Here is an 18,736-nt window from a genome sequence, read left to right on the forward strand (position 1 = left end):
TCCCTCTCATTACAGCACCAACCGAGTCATCTGATGCCTTTTATCTTGCCACTGTAATTACTGTAATGAGAGAAGGGCAAAGCTGGTTTTAATTACTACGGTAGTTCACTTTGCAGTAGAAAAATAAATTAGAAAACCCCTCAATGCTCTGACACTTTACAATGATGATTACTGGTGCTTCCTTTTTTTTTTTTTTAATACAGCATTTAATTTGTTTATTAATCTTGGTCTTTTGCACATCTGTTGTGTTATAAACTGATTTTTTTTTTTCCCCAGTGATTCTCTCTTAATTGGCTCATTCTGAACATCACCTGGAAAACAGCAGCTGCCGCTGAGTACCTGGGGTCACGCAATGGCCCTTATTCTCTTGCTGGTTTTGCTTCTGCTGATGTTCCTGACTTCATGTTGTCCAAAGGTTTGGATTCTTTTTCTTGTTTGCAACGTGATTTTAGTCCTTTTATGGAGGATGTCGGGTTAGTGCAGTTAAGTCAGCACTTCTGTGGTCCTGAAATCTGGGATTAGTTGAGTTAATATGCATTGTCTAAGCTTAAAAGCAATCTGAGTAGTTAAGCACAGGCAGTTTCATGTAGTTAAAAATACCAACCAGGTCTACCCGAGCTATTAATCTTTATTTATCAAAATACATGCACCAAGTTCTAAAAAAACCCAGTAATATTACAGTGTTTTGGTCGCTTATATTAATTGGACATACAAGACCATTCTAAACAGACACACGATCAGTTTAATGTATCTTGAATGTGAAAAGCAACGTGACCCTGTAGTCGATCAAAATTCACAAAATTTGATTCTTTCATAAAAAAGAGAGAGCTGGTTCATAATTTATTACAGTGGCAAGCGCAGCGCTGCGCCGTTGTTTTCAGAATTCAGAACATCATTTGTACCTCTCAAAACGGAGACACGAAGTTCTCGTCCTGAGCCAGCGCGGGAATCAGAGCGGACTCCAACTCCTTCTGCTTCTGCAGGAGGCCCTGGAACCAGGAAGGAACAGCTGCCAGTGGTCCTTTGGACTTCAGTGGATATATGGAGATACATATATGTATATATACACGTATATAACTTTGTGCTTACCTGGCGTAATTCTGACAGTCCTTTGAGAATTGCTTGTTGTCTGTCTCTGATTTTAATGACCTCAGGATTGAGCAGAGGGTCTGGAACGTGATCAGAGCTGCAGAGCGGTCGTGGCGTTTGGCAGGAATCTGAAATGCAGATCAACCGGTCAGCAAAGCTCCCTCAGTGCTGCGCTAACGCTGGCACAGGACGTTTTCACAGCCTAAAGTCAGGTTTTGGTTACTATCAGATTACAGTCACTATTTTAAGTCAAATATCTCCCACCCCCAAATCTCCATATGATAATAGCAGAGATGTGCAAGCATACTTCAGCAAAGGTAAGCAGACAGAAAAGCTGAACAAAAAATTGTGTTGCTTTTTAGTTTGTTTTTAAAAACCTTTGTCTGTTTGAATAGTGTTTGGTTGCACAGGCTTGCTGTACAGCGCTGACACACACCCGAGTTAGTGCAAAATTCAGTACAAGACAGATACCAAACCAATGGCAGCACTTTGGTACCATCATTCTACCCCAGCAGCTCCCCCTCCGCTCCAGTACCGTTGCGCGGGCGACGCTGCGGGTCCTGGGTGGAAGGTCTGCTCACTGGGGCGTCGGGGTCCAGGTAATAAACCTCGTTTGTTCGCACGTAGGGAACGAACTGTGGGGAGGGGGCTCTGCCCGCCCTGGGGCTCCTCTCTCTTCTGCCAGCGCTGTTGTGCGCCGCGACACGAGCGGCGTGGAGCGCGTGTTGCTGTACTGGGTACGATCTGTTCCTGACAGCTGGAACGGGCGGTGATTCCGATCTGTACAAAACAACATGGTTAAAGAAAATCCCAAACAATACTGCAGTGATGTGATTGATTTTCTCAAAGAGCAGAGAAAGAGCCCTCAGAGGACTGGACTTCTGCTCATCTACTCTGCTTTTATACCTCTTGTGTTTTATACCTGCTTTTATACCTCTTGTGTATTTTCAATAGTAGACAATTAGATGTATCTAAATTCTTTTCCAAAAAATTTAAAATCAGGAAAGAAAAACATATATTTCATTATTATTGTATTTATACATTTTGTTATTATTGTATTTATACATGTCATTATTATTGCATTTATACATGTCATTAATGCAGAGGACAGACATACCTTTCTTCATTCAAATGATTCTTATGTAATTGTTCTTCCTAGGAGAAAAACAAGAAGGTCACAAGTAAAATAAAAAGCTCCATGTATTTTACATTCAAATCTTTAACTTTTCGAGACAACTTTGTTGTGAATCCCCAAGGACTGTCTGACCCCAGTTCAGGGAACGGTGTTTAGCAAAGACTCGCTAGATTAACCGCCAGCCCATTGTTCAAGCGAATCCTTACCTTCCTGATGCGCTGCTCCTTGTGCTTCGCAGTTATTTCCTGGTGAGGTGAAGGGGACGGCTCTGACCATCCCCCCTTTTTCGGGCAGAGGTTCCCGGGGGCGTTTCTTTCTACCAGCTGCAGCAGCTCCATTTGCCGTCTCACTTTGTTTTCCGCCCTCTGTTTCTGTAGCTGTTTCGGGTACCTTTCCGAGGCTGGAATGTACCTTTTCTCAGGCTTCTTTATGTTCCAGTCAGGCCTCTTGCTGGATTTCTCTGAAGGTTTAATTTGTCTTTCTTTTCTTGCATATAGTTCATATAGATCACTGTAAATGCCACCAGTCTCTTTTCCTGAAATCTTATTTTTATCTATATTCTGCATTTCCTTCTGGTGTTTTTTGCTGCTAGAGGGTTCTTGATATTCTATGGAAACATCAGGAGACCCACAACACACAGCTCTTTCCTCAGCAGATTCGGTACATGCTGAAATATTGAAGTCATCTAAAAAAAAATTATATATATATATATATATTTATCAGGAGCCCAGTCCTGCTCGATATCAAACCACATTATGCAAACCTGTGAACACTCGCACTGAAGACAACTACAAACACGTGGTAATCGCAGCGAGTCACCACTGCACACAGGGTGACGTGAATCTGTAACTGCTAATTAACAGCTACAGGGAAATTAAGAGAATATGGTGATACACTGTAATAGTCTTTCTTAATGTCCATCAAGAGTAACTGAAGGCGAGGGCTGCGTACCTGTCTGCACAGCCGTGTCCTTCCGAGGAGAACGCTGCTGCTCCGCCGGGCTCTGAACGCCACCAGGAAAACGAGGACTTTGATGGGAAATGTCAGTATGACCATCTTCAAATTCTTTATCACCTAAAAAGAAATAAGGAAAATTGTTCAATTTAGTAACGCATGTTCCATTTAAACCATTTTATCAAGTTGTCAGGCTACTGTGGTTTAGAATTCAAAGTGAGACTGAGAACTGGGCTTCAGATCCCAATACTCGACTTTTTTCACTGCAAATCTAATTGATAGGTCTGAACATTCCCTATACATTCCTGATCATTTCTTTATATTTCTTCCTTAATGCAACACAGTATTTGAAGCTTACTAAACTGCAGTATTCTCCATATGAGTTAACACTGGCATTTGTTTGGAAAGCTCTTTAAATAAGCTGAAATGAAAAGTGGTTCATGAAGCAAAGGAGCAAATTCTGCCCCGATGCAGAAGGGCAAACGAACCCAACCCAAGGTCCCCACCGAGCAGGCAAGCCGTGCACTTACCCCCACGGAGGTTCTTCTGCAGCCTCGAAATGTCGTGTCCCTTCTGCACCAAGTCTCGAACGCGCTGTTCTTGTTTTAATCTCTGTGCTAATTCTTGAGCTTTCTGCATTGTCTGATAAAGCTCATTTGTTTTAAGAGTCACGAGTTCCTTTAAAAAATAATATATATATATGTGACCATTTATTTTGAGACTAAAATTAATAGGATTATTTAACCTCCATGTAATTCTCAAGGTTTATGTGTATTCTTATTTTCAGTAAAGCCTTTTTGCTAAAAAAAACCCAACTAGTGGAGTAGATGCAATATATAACCTTCACGATTGTAACGATGACTTCAGAACCTCTGCTGTGCTAACAAAAAATGGATGTTTCTGCATTATTTAAAACTACAATTCCGTTTTTGCAGTTCTTATCCATTTCTGTTCCTGTGAAGGCCCTTGTCCAAAAAAAGTTACCTGTTAAACTCATACCATGTTACAAGTTTATTACGTGAAGGAACTGATTCTGGTTTCAAATGTCCAAGTTTCAGACAGTTTTAGTTTTCCAAATGATGAGGCAACACCATTTTGAAACTGAAGAACAAGAACCATTTTCCTCCAAACCCATTACAGACCATCTGCACTAAAGAAAATGCAAAAATCCCACCTCCTTTTGCTTTTGCCTCAGCACATCTTCCTCAAACTGCTGCTGCAATTGTGCTTTCTCCCGTTCTAGGCGCTCCTCTTCCTCTTGTTCTTCCCACCTTCTCTGCTCTTCCTCCAGCTGTTTCTTCTTCCGTTTTTCCTCAACCTGAGCCATTATTGCCTTCTAGGGATAACAGAAAACAAAGGGGAATTAAAAGATACAACAATCAAGGTATTATAATCTATATATTCATATACTTCCACCATATGTGTATAATAATTGGATTTGGACAAATACATTAAAATAATCAAGGCATTTTCTTTCCACTTTGTTTCTTTTGATTTCTCACAGAAAGGCAGCTGCCTTCCTTTCTTTTCGAGAGAACCACCAGCCCAATAAAGCAGTTTGAAATACCCAGAGACAAACACAAGTAGCTTTTTGGTTTCAAAAATGCTTTTGTTTTTTCTTGTAAAGAAATGGTGGTTCAGTCCTGTAAGCTGGTATTGCCAGCAAATAACAGCCTGACCACAACAGGCTCACTACATTTGTACTAAGGCTTCTTTACACTGTGCCAGAGACATCATCATGCAGTGGTACCTTCAGTTAGAGTGCCACACAAGTAACGTAAATGACAATAAAGTAAATTAAAGACGTAAATAAAAACGTAAAGATTCATGGGATGCGTAGCTGTAAACCATCAGTTCTCCTGACGACAGCGGAGACTGAAGAAAAAAGCACACAAACCTACTAGAGCTCTAAAGAGTGCACTGTGCGTTTTTTGAGGCAATAATTCAGTTACAGAAATGCAATCATGTCTGTACAAGTATTAAAATGGTAGAGTCTTACTGAGCGAAATACCGTTAAACAACTGGAAACGTGTAATCTGAAGCACTAAAGCACCTCACTGGATTCTGGTATTAAATCTCACGCTTTAGTCGTGACAACACTACCTTTCATCCTTTCTTCTCATTAAAATAGCGTCAGTAAAACAGAATTCTACCTGATGCTCCAACTGTTTCTGCCGCCGCCTGTCTCGCTCCTCAAGCTGGGCAGGGTCCAGGAGAGCTGTCATTGAACGCAGGAAACTAGGACAGACAAGCATGTAAGTGTTTTTAATCGTAAGAAAATAATCATAAAGCCTTTCTTAGAATCAGTTAGACTGCAAGTAATATTTTCATATTAAGGTTTTCCCATTGTATTAACTTACAATCATGAAACTCATTTCACTAAAGAACAAAGTAGTGTTATATACAGTAACTTTTAATAATGAACAATGGAAGCACTTGTGTATTTCAAAAGTGAAACAACAGGTGTTTCTGGAAAAAAGCAAAAGCCAAATGAATAAGATCCAAAGACGAGATTTAAAGAATCTTATTCTTCTTTTTTTTTTTAAATTTCTGAGGAAGCCTCAGAAATGTGCTGGCTCAGACCATTATCCTTAGGAAGCTCACCCACCTGACTTTCTGACTGTGTTCCAAAGCGCCGGTTTTAGCAGCTTTTTCTGCATTTCCCACCTTTGAGGGCATGAGGTTGCCTAAAGCTGCAGGTGAAAAAGGGTGAACAAAAGCAGTCAGCTCCTTAGGGCCAGGGGACAGGCAAAGGCTGTCAGGCTGCTCGGGGTCCCTCCCGGGGAAGGGGTGCTGCGCGTTAGCACTAAGCTGGTTCTTTACAGAATCAAAATGCATTGCCCATCTGTCATGCTCTTCAGCCTGAATAAATATGAAGCAACAACAAAGGAAACGCGCTCATTACACTGTAAGTATGGTTAATAAAACAGACAATACACATTCTGTAAAACAGGAACACTTCTGTTAACAGTTCTGTTAATATGGCTACAATACAGACAGTAGTTAAAGCCCTGAACGGGAAAACAGAAATCTTTCTGTTGCTTAAAATGCAAGCAAGATCAGAAATTATACTGCTGATCCATAGACTCGGTCAGCAAAAACATACTGCTATTATATTTTCAGGGGAAAAAAAAATCAAGTTAACATGGATTCAGGCTTTTTGGTACTGTTGCCCCAAAACTTGCCTTCTGTGGGAAAAGAACTAACCATAATCTAATGTCATCAACTCTCTGGGAGTCTTTTCCTTAAACAAAAATTCCCTTCTGTCAGGAAAGTTTCACACCTATTTTAAAAGAAGCGAGAAAAATCTTAGTCCAAATTATGAGAATCCAAATTCTCACAAATCCTCCTGTTCCCTGAGTTTTGTTCCCTTTGCATACCCTGTAAAGCAGAAGCAGATCAGAGTGGCTGGAAAACCTAGTTTATTCTAATGCACGTCTGTGGTGCAATATGCAGAAGGATTGAGAGTATAACACATGACCTGAAAAAAAAGATATTGAGGAGAAAGAGATGAAGTGCACATTAACTTCCTTTCAAAAAGAGGCTAGAAGCAAGATCACTGTTGGGTTACTCACTGGTCACTGCAACCACCTTCCCACTGCACAGCTGTCAAATGAAAAATCAAGCCAGCTAATGAATGAACCTTTCACAGCTGTGTTCCCTTCACACTTAAAAAGCTCAATTTACAGAGGAAACTTGATGCCTCCACAACTCAAGAAATGAAGAGGTTTCTGTTGTGTGCAGGTATGTGACTAACCCTAGCAACAAAGGATTTTTGGTTTTGGGGGGTGGGTAGGAAAGTTCTTTTCTACTATTACAAACCGTGGAATTAACATGAAGAATTTCTGTCAAGAACTATGTAATTGCTGTAAATTCTTCAGTGGAGAGTAAAAACTGTAGCCTTTTAATCTAGAAGGCCATAGAGAGTGAACGTTCATATGTTTTGTTAACCAAGATTCTTGTTAATTAAAAATACAGAACACCCTATGGTAAAAGATGCATTCCTGGGGTTAAAGCCGAGTACAGTAACTTAGAAATCTGGATTCTAGCAGTAGTGCAATCTCCCTGCACGTTCCTTTGCTTCAAAAGACAGTCTTTGAAAGAGTGTGACAGTATCAGGCTGTATAAGAATACAGACTGTTCCACTAACCTTAAAACTACTACTATAGTAGAAATAGCAACATATAAGGAAGAACCTCCAGGGGTAAAAGATACATTGACCAAGTTGGCCAATTGCGACAGTATTAAAAGTCTCTCCAGGTAGCCCACCTGCAAAGCAATTGTAAGAGACCGACGTTCAACAGCCGGGAAAAAACAAAGGGTAAAAAAGGTAATGCTAATTTCTTCAATACTTTTTTGAGTGCAAGCGTTTAAAAGCCTTTTGTAAGATTGTACGTGTGTGCATTTTATTTCTTGAGCAGGATGTGATCACCACTGTGATACACTGTAGTTGCCTATACTTTCCTTATCTCCTATATAGCAGTTATCTATAGAAAATGTCTTTTTACAAAGTGTCTGGTCAGTGTCTCCACAACACCTTACAAACCCCAGAGCTTTCACACAATGGTGGGAAATAAAAAAATACAGTAGTATCAGTGTTTTCCTCTCTGCAGCAAGCAGTCCAACACATCCCAGCAGATACAGTCTGTTCTCTGCTACCAAAATTCTGGAACAGCTGCTGTCTGAATGTTCAATCAGATTGTCCTATGGACTTACAGTGAAAATCTGGATGTGCTACAAGTAGTTACACCTTTGTCCCTACTCCATTAGGTCTACAATTTCATCTTTTATTTCTTAGAACAAAAATGGAAAGAACAACTCATTCCAAAGAGTCCCTCTAAACCACAGGTACCTTTGATAAACTAAGTTTTTCTTCCATTTTTCGTAGCTTAGCTTCTTCCTTCTGTTTGTCCAGCTCTTCAAGCCACTTTTTCTGTTGCTCATGCTTCAAAGCACTAAAAGGTCGTTCCTGTGGCACAGCTTCCTGAAATAAGAGAAGTGGTAGTCTCTTCCTTGGACAAAAAATTCAGTACCTTGTCTTGCCACATAATAGAGACTTGGCAGAAAACTCTGGCTTCAGTTGCTTGGTATAAGTGGCCTATTCTCTTGCACAAAAAAAATGTATGGAAGTTTGTAACTGTAGCAAGTGTCTGACTGCTCCATAAAAATGCTTCAGTTGTTAGAAAGATGCTGAATAAGCCCATCTTTGAATACTATTCTAACTTGAGCCATCAGCTTCTCACTTCAAAAAACATGACTTATGTCATGAATAAAAAATGCCACCCTCTTGCTATGGTTCACTGCTCAGTCTGTGTTTCCAGTAGATTCAGCATGATGATCTAATTAGTAGTGATTTGTCTCAAGTAAATTCTACATAGTATCTGCTCTTCCTGTTTCTTAATGTTATCTGTATTTTTTAATGAACTCTAGTGGCACTGAGAACTTAAATACCACCTGATGAAAGCCACTCTTCAATTAGTGCCTACTAACAGTAACTCAGAAACTTCTTGAACCTTCTATCATCAACACATTTTTTTAAAGTCTTATATTTGATAGGTTCCTGTTCTCTATTCCTTTAATGCATACTTAAAAGCTAAATAACACTTCAGCTCACACCTCTAGTACTGTTCCTCACATAAGTCTTGAAAATGCTCACATCGATATTTTGACAAACATTCAGACACAGTTCTCTACATAGAGTGAAAAGGTCTATACTGAATTCTTCTGACTTTAAGGAACTACTGAAGAGAATACATCTGTTGTCAAGAATCAGGAAAAAAATGCTGCATGCAATTTCAGATCTTACCCCTAAAACAAATGCTGTGAGGTTGGCAGTTGGAAAGTCCAAACTGAAATGTGCAGACTGCGCAGCTGGAGCACAGGAAACACTCCGTGGGCCCTGAGGAGCCTCTGTGGTTAAAGCAGCTGTACAGACAGAGTCTTCCCCAGGGGGAGTTACTGACTCAGCTGGAAACAATGTCTGCAAGTAAAGTGACAAGTCAGTTGTTTAAGATTTGATTTATTTAGTTCACCTGTTTTGTACTAAATAGCCTTCAACACCTAATAAACTTCTAGAAACTGCTATTCATTAAAACTTCAGTCAAAACTTGTAACCAAGCATCTCATATCCAGTATTTGTTAATTATGCAGATGAAAATAAATTCTTATGGGGCAGCCTGGTAACTTTTCTAGGAATGTTGAATATGCCACAAAAAAGGCAATTTGCTTGAGTAACTGATAGCATGTACAACCCTAACTTCTGTTTAGCAGCCATCAATTTCGCTGATGAAGCAGTCTCATCTCATCTCTTTATCTGATGCTGTATTATCAGAGCGACAGCTGACTTTTTAAAAGGCAGTTTAGAGTCAAAGTCAAATTGCTATGCTTATTATGTTAGCAAATACATGTGGGAGCTCATGAACAATGTAAATAATTGTATAACCAGGAATTACATTTGAGGCTGTTCCTCAAAATAGAACTGGACAAGGTTTATACCTTTTAGCTAGGAACCAATGTGGAAAGACAGGAATGGCTTGTTCATGCTACAGAGATCTTAATTTGTGAAGATAAAAAGTGCAGCAGTAGGTGTGAAACAGGGAGTTTCAGCAATTCATGCCATGAAAGTGCTTAAAGTGACCCCTAAGACTGGATTCATATTAAAAAATCTTGTATGAATTAGAACAGCTCTGGTGCAGGGCTGTGGAAGCTGCGTGCTCGTTAGTTTTAACGGATAGCCTTACCTTATCTGGATCAAGCGTTTCCACCTTCTCTTTATGGGCTTTATTATTGCTGGGTTTTGCCCAGAAACATCCCACCTCTCCCTCCAAAGCTTCCTTCAGTTTCTTTTTCAGTGCTACCTGTTCATCTTTAAAAAAAAAAAAGAAAACCCCACCAAACCCCACCTCTAGTCAGAGTTCCTAATACACACATGGAGCAGGTTATTTTTTTAAAAAAAGGCAGCAATGCACATCTCCCCTGTAATTTTGCTTGTAAAGTGGACTAAAAGAGTAACCATTGTCTGACCAATCAGTCTAAACGTGACACTGCTAAGAGGATGGCAGCTGACTCTCCACCCAGAGATGTAAAAGTAATCGGGGAATGTCTGAGAAGACTACGGACACTGAAGGCTTAACAATGTCCCAGGGGAAGAGGGAAAGCTAAGAGAAATAACTAAGTATTTAAATTCTCTCCATTTTATTATACCAGGCTTGGACTACTGTAATATTATTAAATCCAACAGAGCTACACATGGAACCCACTGACAATGCAAAATCAAACCCTGAAACCAGGCAGCCTGCGCCTGAGTGGAAAACAAAACACTCCTGCATGTGAATCCTAAAAAGCTTCATTTGTCAGAGAGAATTTACTACTGCGTTAAGCACTGTGATTTTATGACAGAGATGCCCCTTGGTTGGTGATGGGACAGGGCTGCAAACTATTTTCATTTTCAATTGCAATTTGATACATTCAGTCATGCTTGTAGATCAGGGTCACACTTTGCCCAGTAAAAGAAAACAAGTTATTTTTTTTTAATGATAATGGCTATCAACTACTGTCAGAATGTGATGACATCAGTGGCAAATAACTCCTACAATATGAAGCATAACTGAATATAGTTCTTTGATAGTACTTATTTGGTTAAGAAGCGTTTTTGCAAGAATTTATAGATAATCTTTGCATAAAATTTTGAAATTGAAGAATTTTAATCTGTCTGGGAAACTGATAAAACTGTACTTTTCAATTTGTAGCAACTGCACTGAGTAAATTTAAAAGAGAATAAGGAACACAAAATTTCTTGGCACTGAATGTAATAAATTTATGAAAAATATATTCTGTATATCGTAAGTACCTAATTCCTTCTTCCACTGGGTCTTTCTAAACTCTAGTAAGGCTTTCTCCCCTTCTCTTTCACCCAAGGTACTAAACACGTCAGCAGGTTTCCAGGAATCCTTTCTAGAGAAAAGAAGAAAAAAATAATTTGACCTAAAACCCTAATCTGTCCATTTTAAAGATCACAAATCCTTATCAGAGATACAATTTTTGTAGATAATAACACAGATCTACGTACGTAACTTTCTGTCCTGGCTGTGGATGTCCTTCTTGTTTCCTGCTTGAATCGGAGTTAGTTTCATCTGGAACAGGTGAAGCTTCACAAGGTTTGTGAAGCAATGTTACACTGTTTATCTCTGATGCCTCATTAGTAGCTGTGGTAGAATACAAAAATATATAAATATATATATGACCATGAAACTTTCTTCAGCATTGAGTAAATACTTTGAAAACAGCAGAAAGTTGCAAATTCCCCACTGCTTAAAGAAACTGTTTTCAGCCCTGCTTGTATAGTTAAGGCGCATCAGTTAAAACTTCACAGGGCGTTTTTAGAATGTCAGACTTAAAATAACACTTATCCTTGGCTAAGAGCTCAGAGTTTGGGACTCAGTTGCAGTGTATCTTATTCTTGGTGGCAAAGAGCTGATCCATAATGGCAAACAGTATTGTCTGAGACCATTAAACATAAGAGTAACATCTCTGCAGCCTGCAAATAAACTTTAATTATGAACTCAAAGTTGAGCTTTCACAGTCTGCTCAGTTTCCATGAAATTAACGCAACTATCAGTATCTTACCTGTTTCCTCTTGCTTTTCATTATGAGTCTCAGAAATGCTTCTCGTTCCTTCTTTTATTGTCATCAGTATCTGCTGAAGCTGTTCTTGTGTTAAACACGCCAAACTTCTGAGGTCTTCAGCTGACACACGTGGGGTTTGAGGTTTCCGTTTACTTTTTGTAACAACATCAGGATTCTCTGAATCAGGACATCTGTTTGTGCTGCCTCTTTGGAAAATCAAAGAGTGATCTCTAGTTGTGGTTTCACGTGGGGAGTGTTTAGTAACTTGCAGTTTTTCACCTTTTGTCGTTGATAAGCTTGATTCGCTCCTTGGTTTCGTTAAGTTTTCCTGCTTGACACCAGCATTTTGTGTGGAATGCAGAATATGCCCAGTATTCCTTAGTCTCAAGGCCTGCTTAGGTGCTCTGGCTTTATTACCCATCTGTTAAAGCAATAGGATTTCACCACATATTAACTAAGGAAATAAAATTGCATGGGTGACAAATGAAAACAAGATTGAAGCAACAAAGAAGTGTCATTTTTCTCCTCTGTTACATCAGTAGCAACTAATGAAATATCTTAATGAGTACTGGGAATACTTTGGAAGAGAATACAGCATGCAAATTTGAATATTTTAAAATGACAATATGAAAAATAAGTTTATATAGCACAACATTTAAAAGAATTAATAAACATTAACTGCCTTTCTTTGGTGTTTCTGAATCCTGGCTTCAAACAGGTATGTTTTCAACATACAACCAATATTATTTCAATCTGGATTTTTTTCCATTTGTACTAAAGTTTTATCATTTTCAAGGTCCTTGGTGTACACTTGTAATTATTTCCTATGTTTTGAGGCTTTTTTTTCTGCTTTCTTTCCTTCCCCAACTCATCACATTCTAGTTTACTTGGGACGGACAACCTATATGACTAAACTGGAACTTAAACACGCTTCAGGTGCCTATTTTACCAGAATCCCTTTAAGGTCTCTGAAAGTTCTGATTTATGTGATTTCCTTTGCTGCTGTAACTTCTTGGAAAAGTAAATTAAAGCATTTTGCAAAGGTAAAAGTAGTCACAGAACTCTGAATTCATCCTTTTTAACAGCTATTACGACCCTGAGAAATATATATTTATCCTTCATAAATATAATTCATTACAAGTATTTAGACAGTTTAAATGTGTTCTCAAATTTTTATGTTAACAAATTAACCAGTTAATTTGTGCGCTTAAACAAAAAAAGTCATTTTTGCACTTACCTTCATTGCAGGTTTCGATTTATCTTTTGGGGAACAAATACAAACATATGAGAGAAGTATTTAATCACAACTTCCTCCTGAAAGACAATCTTGAGAAGTTAGTAAACTGTCATATTAATCTGATTTTTGTAAGGCTGGGGGAAAGTAGATTCCTCAGAATATCTGCCCCAACTAGATCAGTTTACTTTTTTGTAATTTCGGTATACACGTTTAAAAAGTATGTTGGAAAAAAGGCTGGATCTATTCCAGTAACTATTTCCAGTTCCATACAGATCTAATAAAATCATTGTGCCAGTCTGATCTTGCCCTGTTTTTCATTCTGTTTCTCAGAGAGCCCTGTGGTAATAGCTTATTTTTGTTTGTTTATTGTGATTTTTCAGTTTGCTTTCTGTCTCACATTCTTTTTGGATAGTCCCTGTATTCAACCCCATCTGACTACATGATGATATGTCTCCACCACTGACAGCCTAAAGAAACAATACTTGCGGAATCACACTATCTATTATTGTTGCCCTGAAACAGTCTTGTCTTTCAACACAAATCCTAGAGGATGCACAGAGGTGTAGTGGTCTCAAAAATAATATTAAATACTAAAAACAATAATAAAGAATATTATAATATTAATAGATGGGATGTGGTGCTAAACACAAGAAATCTTGCACATATGGCTAATGGCAAAGGGGAGAAAAATAGCTGGGATGATATTTTAGTGGAACACATCTGCTGGAAACAAAGCTGCTTCAGCTGCACTAGGCAGTTATGGCTCTAGCAGTGGTTGTGGCACATTTTGCACAGGTACCACCTATATATTTTTCTTCCATTACCAATTAAAGACACTAGAGAACACTGTTCTTGAAGCCTACAAAACCCCACTGTTAATAGCTTCCAACCTAGATGAACATTTTAAAACTTGGGAGCATGCTGAGTTGTTCTGCAGAGACAAGCACTAAATCCTGCACTGATAATGTTGCAGTGGTGAAGGTGTTCTGTGGCCATGTTTACCACCAGGTTCTCAAGCACTCAGCCCTCACCTGAGTAGGCAGAAGTCACTATTTTGGCTTCTTTATGACTATTGAGAAATTAAATAAGGTGGGATTCTACGTGCTGTGCAAACACAACTTATCTGTGGAAAGGAGAAAGAAAAATAGGGTCTTTGCCTTCACAGTGGGGAGATGTACAACATGGAACTCTGGAGTGCTGCTTGTGGAGCTGTTGTTTGGTTGGTTTCCTTTCGTTGTTGTTGGTAGGGCTTTCTTTGTAATTTTTGTTTGGTTTTGTTTTATTTTTGTGTAAAAGAAAAACAATTATCCTGAGTATTATAGCAGCTTAAGCTACTACAGAATAATCCTACTTTAGCCCTTAAGACTGCTAGCAGTATTTGACAGTGCAGAAAACTGAAATTCAGCAGTAATACAATTTGATGCAATTTTTGACACAATTCAAGTCAAGGAAGTGCTGTTTATGTCAGTTGTGTAAACGTGTTAATTTCTGGAGAAGACTGCTTGTTCAAGGCTGGGTCAAAGTCAAAGATAATGCTTTATTTTGGAGCACCCTGGAATGTACCCTGGCCCTACCCAGCCAACGATGCTATTGTTGGAAAAAACTGAAAATCATAGTGTTGCTGTTTCCGAGGTGTTGCAAGGTTTTGTTTCCAGTAGACTGGTCTTCCTTACTGACTCAAAAGACCCCAAGACGCCTCATTTGACATCTCTATGGTAAATGCAGAATGTGAAATATAATTTAGAGGGCGTTAAACGGAGAATGTATCCTGATTGCTATATAGAACAGTTAGGGAAAGTGGACTTCTTGTAAAGAAACTTGACAAATCACAAAACCAGAATTTAATGTTTATTTATGAACATATACTGGAAAAGTCTATCTCAGGTGGTAGTAATGAGATCTGGCCTAAATAAACTGCTTATTGAAATTTATAAAGATTGACTGCCAAATACTGAAGCTGCTTTGAAGTCAGAAATGTGACTGTAACTATGTAATTCTGTGTAATTTAAGTGGCAAGCAACTAGGCCTCTTTCTCCTTGGTAAGGTGCTAAAAGTTATATAGAAATTATCAAGTTCTGCCAGTTAATATCTAATAGTACTTAATTTTTTTTATGAATGCAGAGAAAAGCTGTGAAGAGTCAAGACTATTTGCCAGCTTGTGGCCAGTGAACGGACTACTCAGAAGTTCAGTATCAACCTACTCTCCAGTATCAGGCTGGTGAGTAAGAGGACTTGAAAATGACAATGCACAAATATTCTTCCTAATCTGAATAATATTTCCATAACACTGTGTTTCATGTTGCTTGGATCTGAAGTTCAACTTCAATAAGCTTTAAAGATTACTTGAGAAAAATGATTTTTAAAAATACCAGAAGCAGCTAAAATTAGCCTGGGTTTTCCATCCAGTATTTCAGTTTCAAGCTTCAGTCCATCTCTGTAAAACGAGAGAGAGAAAGAGGGGGGAATCTGAGATATGAAGTTGCCTGATAATGGTAAGATTTTTACATTAATAACAAGGACAATTTTGTAACAGTGTATTTATTGTTGGTCCAGATGTTCTTTCATATCCCAAGCTTCCCACGTTTGTGAGAAGTTACTTAATATAAAGAAATCAACAGGTCTTGAAGAGGGTTTACTTTTATTATAGATTCTGGAAAATTTTTCCTGCATGTTAAAAAGTAGATGCTCCAACTGAAGGTACCACTCTATATTGTCATACATAGCAACGTGCCTGCCTCAAGGATTAAACAGGCCAACAATATAAACTGCGTGCTACAAAAAATGCTGAACAAGTCTGAATGCCAGCACTGATCACAAAGAGGGTCTGTATTCTGAAAACAGTCTCCAATTGTGCTTCCATGCAGAACGGTCCACGTTTCTATGTGGAACAAACGTTATTGTAAGGGTTTTTAAAAAAATAAGAAGTTGGCAGTGCTCAGGTGTATGAGTGTTAAGTATTCAAACACTTTTCTTTTTCTTCCATACACTAATTTGAGGCAATCTAATACGACGATTAATGTTCAAAATAATGCTTATCTTCAAGCTCCCTTTCATTAACATATATATATCTAAAGCTTGTATGCAACTTTCTAATTAAGAGAGCAGCACAGAGGTGCTCCAAGTTGTAACCTGAGACCTTCAAATCGCACACAGCAGCTGAGCTGAGCCCAGCACCTGCTCGTCTCGCTCGGTGCTTTGTGTTGGTGGGAGGCGGTGGGGCTGCGAAAGGGGGCTCATTATATGAGTCAGACATTATATGACATAATTTTAATACATTGCATGAGCTATAAAACAAGAGATAGCACCTAAGCAGTCATGAGAAGCAACCTAAAGTCTACTAAGAAGTGACAATGCATTCAGTGTTCAAAGCTTGCTAGCTCTCTATCAATTTTACCCACACCTAGTACAAATTTTTAGTGTTTGCTCCTCACTCACCTGCTGCCTTGTCAAGGAAAAAAAAAAAATCATACTGCACTTTCTAGGTATTTGTCAGGAGCTCAGCAGAGGAGTAATGAGATGAACTGGTGCCTAAATTAGGCTCTTATTGTGGTGCTACAGGTGTTACCATTCCAGTCTCAGATGAAAGGGGTTCCTGGGAGTTTGTCTTTTGGTGAAGTTAAATTATAGCTGGTGCTTCTGAATTCTGTGTGTTCAGCTGGGGAGTCCTCTGGGTAGTATTACAGCAAATAATCCCCCCCAAACCCGCTTTCCAGAGCCCCTCCCGAGGCCTCCCCAGAGCAGGTTCTATCACCCCGGCCTCGCCGCGCAGGTCGTTCCGCCCCACAGAGCCCCGACCCGCCGCGCAGGGGCAGGGCCGCGTCCCAGCCGGCAGGACCGGCCCCGCTGCCAGCCCAGCGAGCCCCCTCGTCCCTCCTCACCCCAGGTTCATGGCGCCGCCCTCGCCCCGTCCGTCCTCACCCCAGGTTCATGGCGCTGAGGAGACGCCCGCGCATCCCGCGCTCTGTGTACAGCGGTTGCCTTCCCCGCGCAAGGAGCCGGGAGGCGATAGGCTCTCCGCGCAGCCAATGGGATGCTCGCACACTGCGGGGTGCGGGGCTTTGTGGGGAATGGAGTCCCACGGCCGGGACATTCGAGTTTGGTCACGTTCAATAAAACGCTTCGGAGCCAGTTTGGATCTTTTGCTATTCGAGAGGGCACTTAAGCTTATGAATAAAGCCAAATGCTGCCCGAAATCCTTCATTTCGAAGGAGTGTCCGCTCCTCACTCACCTGCTCCCTTGTCGAGGAAAAAATAATTCCTCCTGCGCTCTCTCTGTGTTTGTCAGGAGCTCAGCAGAGCGGTGATGAGGTGAACTGGTGCCTAAATTAGTCTCTTTTTGCGGTGCTGCAGGTAGACTTGTCTGCAATAGTGTTCCTATTAGATGCGGTTAACAAATACACATTTATAGATAGAATCCTTACAGATGCAGTTAATTTTGTCTAGTCAAAGGTACCGTATATATATATATATATATAGGGATGGATTCTGTAGCGCTTACTCCAGCTGTCAGTACTAGAAGTTCGCCCTTTTTGAGACTACAAAAGCAAAGCAGCAACGAAACAGACACCGAGGTGAATTTCAGTGTCCAAACCTGCTCTGCCAGACCGGGGGAACCGCTGTGTTTGTATAAAATTGACTAAACCACTCACCACGATTTCAGTGTTGATGTTTCAGCCTCTGCTTCACAATGGATTTTCCAAATTAATAGATTTCTATTATACTTGCAGTATTTTAAACAATAATAAGGAAACCAGACGTGTTCCTGGGTTTTGTTTGAGACAGCAGGTGGCAATATAGTCTCAAGTATCTCTCCAAAAGTTTAACTTGTCATACAGAAAAATCCTCTTAGAAGGACTTCTTTTTTCTTTTTTCCCCTGAAGCCAAGTTTTGGGTTTTTCTTTTGTTTTATAAACGAAACATCAGTGTTTTGCTCGACAAGTCCCTTTGCTCTGTAAGCTTAAATTATCTTTGAATGGAACAGGATGTTGCCCTTTGAGTCTTTTTGCAACCGAAGCAGAAGTGGCTGGGCTTGCATATAACACATCAATTCTATAACAGCTGTGAGGTTGGCTCAAATAACTTTAATTTGTGTGCTACTTTTACCAAATGCCTGGAAGATTTGCCATTTTTGGAGGGTCTTATTTTGTTAAGTGCAAGATTTTTTTATAATTAAATGCCAATAAGCAGTTTGTAACTTATGTAAAAGGACTTCCTACACTGGAAAAAAAAATTGTTTCCATTAATGCATATTTGGCTTTGTATTTTTTTTTCTTTTCTTTCAAACTACGTTGGAAATTTCCTCATGAAACATTGTGTGTGATTCCCACATTAAGAGGCAGAATTCTAAAACTACCTCATGTCCCTTAACTGACCCTCAGCTTCGCAAGGAGTCCCTCTGCAATGTCTAGATATTATGAGAAGGACCTTATTTATCCTTTATTTATTTATCAAAGCTGGAAGGGAGAATTATCCTGTGGCCTTTGATATTTTCAACTTGCCTAAAGAAAAGGGAGTATTTCTGTGTCCTGGCCCTGCTGAGCAGTATTAGTGTAAATCACTTCAGCTCTCTGAGCTGGCTCTTCATTGCTCTTCTGGTCTATTTAGTCTGTAAACCCGCACGTCTTTTTGCCAGGCAGAGTTAAAACGTTGTTTTAACTATTAGGACAGATGGCAACAGAAGATACAGGGAAGCTTTT

The 18,736-nt window shown here is 39.5% G+C and overlaps 1 protein-coding gene across 5 annotated transcripts; it reads right to left on the reverse strand.

Annotated features, from left to right (window-relative positions):
- Positions 1-64: 64 nt before the first annotated feature.
- CCDC66 (coiled-coil domain containing 66) lies at positions 65-17,288 on the reverse strand. 5 transcript variants are annotated; one of them, XM_082060472.1, is made up of 19 exons: positions 17,270-17,288; positions 15,410-15,474; positions 13,041-13,063; positions 11,804-12,224; positions 11,247-11,382; positions 11,028-11,131; positions 9,919-10,043; positions 8,985-9,158; positions 8,031-8,162; positions 5,787-6,040; positions 5,332-5,416; positions 4,353-4,514; positions 3,709-3,856; positions 3,176-3,298; positions 2,431-2,909; positions 2,207-2,244; positions 1,625-1,869; positions 1,090-1,217; positions 65-989 (listed from the first exon to the last, which is right to left on the reverse strand). In XM_082060472.1, exons 3-19 carry the CDS (start codon positions 13,044-13,046, stop codon positions 906-908), a joined length of 2,844 nt encoding a protein of 947 aa, XP_081916598.1. In that variant the 5' UTR covers positions 13,047-13,063; positions 15,410-15,474; positions 17,270-17,288; the 3' UTR covers positions 65-905. The 5 variants fall into 5 exon arrangements, with proteins under 5 accessions (XP_081916598.1, XP_081916597.1, XP_081916596.1 ...); XM_082060471.1 differs by lacking the exon at positions 17,270-17,288 and adding an exon at positions 16,919-17,017; XM_082060470.1 differs by lacking the exon at positions 17,270-17,288 and adding an exon at positions 16,959-17,008.
- Between the last annotated feature and the right edge of the window lie 1,448 nt (positions 17,289-18,736).

The sequence above is a fragment of the Streptopelia decaocto genome, assembly GCF_964273445.1.
Source record: "Streptopelia decaocto genome assembly, chromosome: 8".
NCBI lineage: Eukaryota > Metazoa > Chordata > Aves > Columbiformes > Columbidae > Streptopelia > Streptopelia decaocto.

Excerpts from the sequence above, each read along its gene's own strand:
- CCDC66 (XM_082060470.1), bottom strand. The coding sequence starts at position 16,993 with ATGCGCGGGCGTCTCCTCAGCGCCATGAACCTGGG. Across the intron at positions 15,475-16,958 it reads CTCAGCGCCATGAACCTGGG|AGATGGACTGAAGCTTGAAA; the intron begins GTGAGGACGGAC and ends CTCGTTTTACAG. Across the intron at positions 10,044-11,027 it reads CCAGTGGAAGAAGGAATTAG|ATGAACAGGTAGCACTGAAA; the intron begins GTACTTACGATA and ends TTTTTTTTAAAG.